Source organism: Mustela lutreola, chromosome 7 (genome assembly GCF_030435805.1).
Source record: "Mustela lutreola isolate mMusLut2 chromosome 7, mMusLut2.pri, whole genome shotgun sequence".
NCBI classification, from domain to species: domain Eukaryota; kingdom Metazoa; phylum Chordata; class Mammalia; order Carnivora; family Mustelidae; genus Mustela; species Mustela lutreola.
This window is the reverse complement of record NC_081296.1, coordinates 151,163,899-151,171,616: the sequence shown is the minus strand read 5'-3', so window position 1 is coordinate 151,171,616 and position 7,718 is coordinate 151,163,899. Positions and strand designations below refer to the sequence as shown.

At 53.0% G+C, this 7,718-nt stretch overlaps 1 protein-coding gene across 19 annotated transcripts in view; it reads right to left on the bottom strand.

Annotated features, from left to right (window-relative positions):
• Positions 1-7,718, bottom strand: part of KLC1 (kinesin light chain 1) — a 53,025-nt gene that overhangs the window by 4,552 nt on the left and 40,755 nt on the right. For 5 of the 19 annotated variants that reach the window (XM_059183246.1, XM_059183249.1, XM_059183244.1 and 2 more), the window contains exons 14-16: positions 5,366-5,496; positions 1,779-1,845; positions 5-753 (exon numbers count right to left, since the gene is read on the bottom strand). The exons of 3 other annotated variants lie outside the window; for them this stretch is intronic. In XM_059183246.1, coding sequence (XP_059039229.1) covers positions 688-753; positions 1,779-1,845; positions 5,366-5,496 — 264 coding nt within the window. In that variant the 3' untranslated portion in view covers positions 5-687. Of the gene's footprint in view, positions 1-4; positions 754-1,778; positions 1,846-5,365; positions 5,497-6,452; positions 7,044-7,718 lie in introns of those variants that run through there. 11 more of the 19 variants (XM_059183253.1, XM_059183251.1, XM_059183254.1 and 8 more) reach the window with 3 other exon arrangements.

Below are 7,718 nucleotides of genomic sequence, written 5' to 3'. Positions count from 1 at the left end.
GGACACGTTCCCGTCAAAACCTACCCCGTGCTACTTAACACTACAAAGAACACCTTTTGAAAAAAGACCCACGCCCCCGTGTGCTTGATGCTCAGGGGCTGGCAGGGGGACATGGCCTCCGCAGGGCCGGGCGCAGGAGCCCACGGCGCATTGGGCAGAGCGCGTGGAGTGGCTGCGCTGCGGGAGCGGGGCTCAGCCGAGACCCAAACCCATCAGGGCGGCCCCCATCTCTCCCGCTCCCGAGCGCCACTCTGAACCCTGGGGGCACTGCCAGAGGCCATCAGATGCACAGTGTAGAAGGGAGCAGCGTGAGGTTCCAGAGTCTGAATTTACAGCCTTAATACAGTGTGAACATTTACAACCGATCCTGGCGTAGCGGCAGAGAGTACAAGTGTCCCGGGAGCAGCGGCCGCTTCCCAACGAGCTGCAGCCACCTGCCGGGGCCTCCGCGGGCCTCCACGCCCGGCCGGTCTCACGCTCACACTTTGGCCCCTCTTGGTCGCTAGCAGCGCCGACAGCTTAACAGAATTCAAGGCAAACCTCCAAGAGACGGCGACAGCACTTAGCTAGAAAAAGAAGCAACCCCGGAGCTGGGGGGCCCCTGCTGAGTGGGGAGGGGCATGGCAAAGCCCGCGGGCCTCAGTGCTTCTTTAGTCTCGGGGGTTCTAGCTAGCTCTGCCTCGGCCCTCAGTGGGCCAGGTCAGTGTGGCTGGCACTCAGAGCTCGCGAGTCTGCCAGACAAGGATTTCGTTCCTGCGTGAGAAAACAAATGAAAAAATTACACTTCACCCGTACTCCAGAGGGCAAGGGTGCTGGCGCAGGGTGTGAGCACCACAGCAGGACCACTCCTGAGTCTGCTCGGCTCCCGGGCACGGGCCAACACGGAAACATGAGCCCAGGACCACTGGGACAACCGCACCTTCTGCTCTCACGAGCGGGCGCGCTCCGGGCACACGGCCCAGCGCTACCAGCACCTCACGTCTGCCCGGGGGCCTGGCAGAAAGCACCCTGGGAACAGCCAGTGCCTAAGGTGCGGGGCCTGAGGAGGGTGGCCTGTGACCGCCAGCAAGTGTCCGAGAGGTGAACAGCTGGACCGGGGCTGCTAAGAGGTGCAATGGCCAGGCACTCTGGTCACTGGTGGACAAGTAGTAACCGCTCCGCCACAAGGCTCTCCCGGCCGGAAGTTCGGCTGCCAGGTCCGCTCAGCACCCTTGGCCACAGCCAGACAGTCACACCAGATGTTGAAAGAAATGGAACATCGGAAGAGAAGAAGGGGCCACAGTTTTAAATGTGAAGGGGACAGCTTCATGCAAGCCTTGGGACACCAGAACGAGTGCTCAAGACTGGTGTGCAAGTGACAGTACATCAGTTACATTAAGTAAAGGCCTAATAGTTTTAAAACACTGAACAACAGCTTAACTGGACAATGAATTAGTTACAAACTTACCAGAGGCTAAAAATCATACAAATTAATAATACCCACTGAGTGGCCAAGTTTTGATACTACTTTATCAGAATATTTAAATTTTAATTGGCTTAATTCGACCATTCAAATGCGTGAATATGCAGAGAACGCTCAGGACTCGCACATTCCCACAATCATGTAATCAGATTAACACAGAATCCGGGAATGTCATTATGCCACGTCTCTAAGACCCAGAGACACTGAAGTGTCCCCGAGGCCGTCGGAGGTGGCAGTGGTGCCGGGAAGGGCCTGCGGCTGCCCAGCGAGCCTCGGCCAGGGAGTCAAGGGCACTGAGTGGGGCAGGGCTCCTTACTTGGAAACGGTCTTCAGCGGCCTTGCCACCCACGTTAAGGACATTCAGGGAACTGGCCCGCTTCATGCTGTGAACAGGTCAGTGGACATGCAAAAGGACAAACCAGCGTGTCAGTCAACCGAGAGCAGCAAACACAGCAAAGACACCCCTCCAAGGCCTCTGTCACCGTGCGGGAGGCCCTGGAGCCATCCCTCAAGGAGCGTGGGCCTTTATCTCACTGGGGCTGGGGTGTCTGTCCAGTTCTTAACATGGACGCCCCAGGTGTATCCGTATGTAAACCCCAGTAGAGAAAAAGCAGTTTCCCTGTGTCTGTCTCAGCGACACACTGTCTGAAACACTGTGTGTAAACCCCACACGTGGTTACACGTCCCCATGTGACACCTGGCTCGCGGAGGAGCTGAGCAGCTCTGCCTGTCCAGCCCTCTGGCTCAGCCTGAGTCTGCCGGGCACGTCAGGTCAGTTTGAAGAAGGGAGCCTGGCGCTTCCCCCAAACTCACCGCTCACCCTAAGGGACCATGTAAAAGACCTCTTGAAGCTCAGCGTTAAGATCTGATACATATCTACATGCTTGTGTACTTTGTATGTTTTTATATTAAAAGGAAAAATTTTTTATTAGCCAAATAAACTCAGAAGCTAGGATTCCTCTGCTTTCAACTCAAAATTTGAAACAAATTTCATGGCTTTACCTTCAAGGAAATCTAGTAATTTAAATGTGTATTAACTTTTTCTCCTACTTGACACCTTTAGAACACCTGATGAACTATCCTGCACATCACCTACCCCCTGAGCGCAATGGGGGCCAGCCACGCTACCACTCCCGCCTACCGCCAGCAGACACGCCCTCCAACAGAAAACCACCTTCGCTTCGAAAGATAAAAAAGAACCGGGTGCTCGGGGATCTTTCCAAACGTCCGCAACAGGAACTGCAACGGTGAAGCGGCTTCGGCACGAGCAGCGCGTGCGAGCGTGTGCTCTGGGAGCTGACGCGCGGCCGTGAGGCTCGAGCGCGCGTGAGGGTCAGCAAGACCAGTCGTGTCAGTGTGCCGGGAATGGGCACGAGGGCCCAGGTCCCCACCGAGTGGCCGCCAACACCATGGGCACCGCGTCCGGAAAACGGCAGGTACTTACCGAGTTCTCACTGAATGAGCTCCACCAAAAGCAAAGACCTTAATTCACTTAACCTCAAGTAAAATTCACTCCCAAAATCCCCGAGCCAGGACAAACACGAACACGACAACCCCACGAATTCTACGTAAGTGCGGCTGGATTCTGCACAAGCTTCCTCTACACAGCACTACTCAAGAACAAAGGAAAATTCACACCAAATCGCACTGGCGACTTGCACACTTAATTCTTATTAAGTGGCCAACGGACTTTTTCTAAGAGTCATAGGACTCCCCTCCTCACACTCTTTTCCTTACAAGACGCAAGTAAAGACAACCTGACCTTGCCGCAAGTCTCCCCCGGCACAGCGAGCTCCATCCACACCCCCACCACCACCACCGTGGACAGAACAGGAAGAACACCAACTTGGGGCTTCTCAGAATGTGGTCTTGGACCAGCAGTGCTGGCACGAGCTGGGAACTTGCTAGAAAAGTCAGTGGTGTGAGGGGTGGGGGGTGCAGGCCCACTGCACCATGAACTGACGGCTGGGGCCCCGGCGGTCTGCTCAGACCCCGCCGGAGACGCGGATGCTCAGGTCTGAGAGCCACTGGTCCAGTGAATACAGTCACTCTCACCTTGACAGAGGACTCAGTTTTATGCATTTTATGGGACAAAATTCCTAGAGCCATTGACGTTTTTATCAAGTTCAGTGAGGGACCACCTCCAGCACTACACGTGACGACGTGCGCGCACGCGTGCGGCCAGCCCCATGAGGCTGTGAGGGCGCTCGCAGGGATACGTCCCAGCCGAGACAGAAGCCAGCACAGGAGGGAGACACAGAACTGAGCTCTGTCACGTGGGGAGGAAGGGCCAGGTCACGGACTTAGTGCCAGAACTGGACTCTGCATTTAAAAAGCTTCAGAACATCCAGATCCGCCAAGGGCCACAGCGTGTCTGCCCTGAAGGAGCCAATCGATGGCGCATGGAGAGGACCGCGGGGACAGGGCACTTCCGCACATCAGATCCAGTCCACGGACATTTGCTACGCAACTGTTCAACGGTTTGTTCGGATCCTTGTTACGTGGCCAGAAAACAAAAACGGGGCAGAGTGACCTACCATTTAGTTCTGTAAATATTTTAAAACAAGCACTTTATCCCAAAGGCAATTTCCTTTCCCGGATGCACATTCATCCGTCGGGCGGCCGGCTCTGGTGCCGAGAGCAGGACAGGACGGCAGTCTGCTGCTCAGCCCCACGTCCTTCCAGAAGCCCCGGCTGGCTTTCAACACTGCATCTCCCAGGCAGTTTCGCAACAAACATGTGGCGCTCACAGACTCCCTCTTCAGAAACGGGCTTGGAAACGTCCTTGAGAAGCAGGGTGACAGCCACCTACTCAGATCAAATTCCTTGTCCTGCCATACGTGCCATCAAAAAAATGTGTGTGTCCCCAGCAGAGACACCTGGGGCACAGGGCGGAAAGCAGACCAGGGCCTCTGCTCCCCAGCTCAGGGGCTGAGCCTACACGGCTGCACGGGGGGGCCCAGGGGTGCAGGAGGTAGGCCCTCACTGACAGAGACCAGAACAAGATGAGACGCCCCTCAGAATGCCCCGGCAGGCAGCTAGAAGAGCCTGTTCACCTCCAGTCTCTGACACGCTGTGCGAAGGGGCCCCACTTCCCAGTCCGGCAGCAGGAGACTCCTTGCCCATGGACGGGGAAGTAGAGTCACTTGGACAACGGAGTTTTACTCAGACTCCATCTTTAAAAAGGAGGCACCACTTAGGAATTCAGAGTTTCACAAAACAGCTGACAAAAGAGTGCCTCTGAGAAACGCATCCCAAACAAGATGCTGTTCATGCCAGAAATAACCCAGAAACCGGGGCAGACTGTTAACACTCTGCTGCATCTTGCAAAGAACAGAATTCCGAACCAAATTCCTTTGACAACTTCAATATTGTTGTTCAAGAGACTCTAAGACCCATGAGTCTACCTCCTTTAAACACACGGAAATGTGGGCTGTTGTTCCCGATTCCTAAAGGAACCGCTTCCGCTCCAGTCCTCCAACTGCGATCCTGCTTAACACCATCCCTCTCCCTGCAGTAATGCCGGTGAGTCTCACACAGTCACAGCTACTGGTACGATTTTTAAAAGATTTTAAAAGCTAATTTTAAAGGATTTACACTAACACTAATTTAAAAAGAGAAGGAACAGCTATCGAGTGTAAGCAAGTGATCGTGCTCCGTGTTTTCATACAAAGCTCCCACTGGTCGATGCTGGGGCTCTTCTGAACGCGCAGCAACAAAACCGCAGAACCGCACAGGCCGGGAAGGCCCGCCCTTCCAGCCTGGGCGCCGAAGCTGCGCGGTGCTTCTCTGCGGGCCCCGAGGACACGGGCCGGAGCCGCTCCAGCCCCGGGGCGGGGACGCGAGGAGCAGCGGGACGCCGCGCGGTGGGGCGGTCAGCAGGGGCTGCAGGAGGATAGTTACCCGGGGTTCTTTGGGTCACTCTCTCGAGAGCTTCCTCCCTTCAGCTTCCTAACCAGCTTCTCACTGCTGCGTCTAATTGAAGCCCGGAGTTTGCTAAAGGAGCCACTGCGCTTTAAAGATCCCGTGCCGTCCTGAAAGAGACGTGAAACATGTGAGACTGCAGACGGCCCGTCCTGGCCTCCTGAGAGGCAAAGCTGAATGCAAACACGAACTCACATCAGGTTGGCCTACTTGTCTGTGACCTGCTGGCAATACGGCTGCTACAGAAATTACGTTTGCCAGGTCTTGTAAATACACTTTAAATAGAAATCTACCCACTTTAAATTTCAGTCAAGACAATCCAATGATCACGAAAACCTCTGACCATGAAGTTCAAACAAAAAATAATATCCCCCAAAATCATATCGCTGTTTTGAAACAAAAGGTCACACATGGAAAAGGTCTCAAGGAAATTAAGGCTGCTTCTTGGAAGATCACCCAAATCAAATTCCACATTTAATAAAAACAGAAGCATCTGGTCCCCGTTTAACAGAACTGGACCCACACCAGTGAGGGCTGACAGAGACAGCTTTTTTTAACACTTTCGTGCACAGGCAGCACTTAGGTGCACTGCTTCTTCCGTACATTCCATCATGTTTACTGAGGCATGGACGCGAGCATTCTCTACACCCGAAGTGGGGCTTGTCCTCACAGCCCCACAAAGCAAAAACCACACGCTCTTCTGACTGAGCCCGCCAGGCGCCCCTTTGGTACATTTTTAAAAAGTTTTATTAAATGTTGACTGTAAATGTGGTCAGAAATTAAATAAAACAGTCATTCCATATAATAACTGAACCCCCGACACCTTGCAGGTGTCCGGCTCTCATCTAAGTGGCCCCGGTACTCAGTGAAACATCTGGCGGTATCTATCTGGGTATGAAAACCAAGAACCAGAGTTTGAAAAACTGTGTGTATGAGCAACTTTTATTCTCAGAATGAATCACTCAGTGAGATTAAAGCAGCCCCGTTCCTTCAAGAAGCCACGCAGTGCCGCATTCCACGGAGAGAGTGAGACGTTCTACCGGGCAGACAGACACCAAGACACGGGTCAGTTGGAGTGAGTTTATTAGAAGTTAGAAAGACACAAATACACAAATCACTGAACACTTAAAGATTAGTGGAGAAAAGCAAAATTGCCAAAATGTCACAGAGACTACACAGCAAATGCTACTTGAGCGAGATCCTAAGGGGAGAGCCCGGGGCACGGGCAGCCCCGCCGGGTCTCAGAGGGCAACAGAAGCAGCACATGCCCTATTCCTACGGCCTAGCTAGTTCCACGGTCACTGTCATGCCACGGCATTAACACCTGCAGGAGACTTCTAACTACCTTTGATCAAAGTGAACGACTAATCGCTCTTAATTCTTAAACTCACGTATCACACAGTAAATGGTTTTTATTAACACAGTTGATATTAATTACTAAGTACATATCTGGCAGAGCTACATGTATACAGAGATAAGGAACCCCCCAAAAAGGACAGCAGCACCGAAAGGAATGGCCAGTCACAGAGAGGTGGCGCTCTGACAAGAATCCTAGGGGATTGCTAAACACAGCAGTCAGCACTGGAGAGAGAAGGAAAGCTGGAGGAGCCGCCCGTCATGCAGGAGACAGTGTGAGCGTCACATGAGGCAGCTAGGCCTGTCGGACAGAAACGGAGAGAGAGAGCCCAGTGAGCCCGCTGTGAGAACAGAGCCAGCCCCCACGGAACGCAGCGCGGCTTACAGTATTTCTAGGTCACAGATCTCGGCAGTGCTTCTCATCCCTTTAGTATCCGGGATCACCTTCCGCCTGCTTCTATCAGCCCAGGACCAAGAGGTACTGGGGCCGTCTGCTGCCTTTTACGACTAGTCACTCGTGTCATCAAAGTAACACTCCGTGCCCAGAGCGTGGATTAGCACTGTGCTAGAAATCTCCAGGATACTTACTATCACGAGGTCCAGGAACTGTACAGAAAGGAGATTCCATATTGAGAAACATCAACAGTGACCAAAAGATAAAGGCTGCACATAAGAAGAGGCCGTTCATCAAACCTTTAACTTCATCAGGAATCCTCTGACACCCCTGAACTCTTGTGGAGTTCTGACATCAGAGGGGACTTTCTCTTAAGAGCTCTAACCGTTTAGACAGTTCAAAAACTTGAAAAAAACCAATGACTTTAGTCTTTAGCACATTTTAAACATGCAGTTGATCCAAATTATCCAAAATAAGATTAATTCTAGAAAATGGATTTCCACAGGCAGCAGTGCACCCCGGGTCTCAGCAGACCGGAACCCCAGTGGTCCCGTACGGAAGCCCCGGCCTGCAGGGACCGAG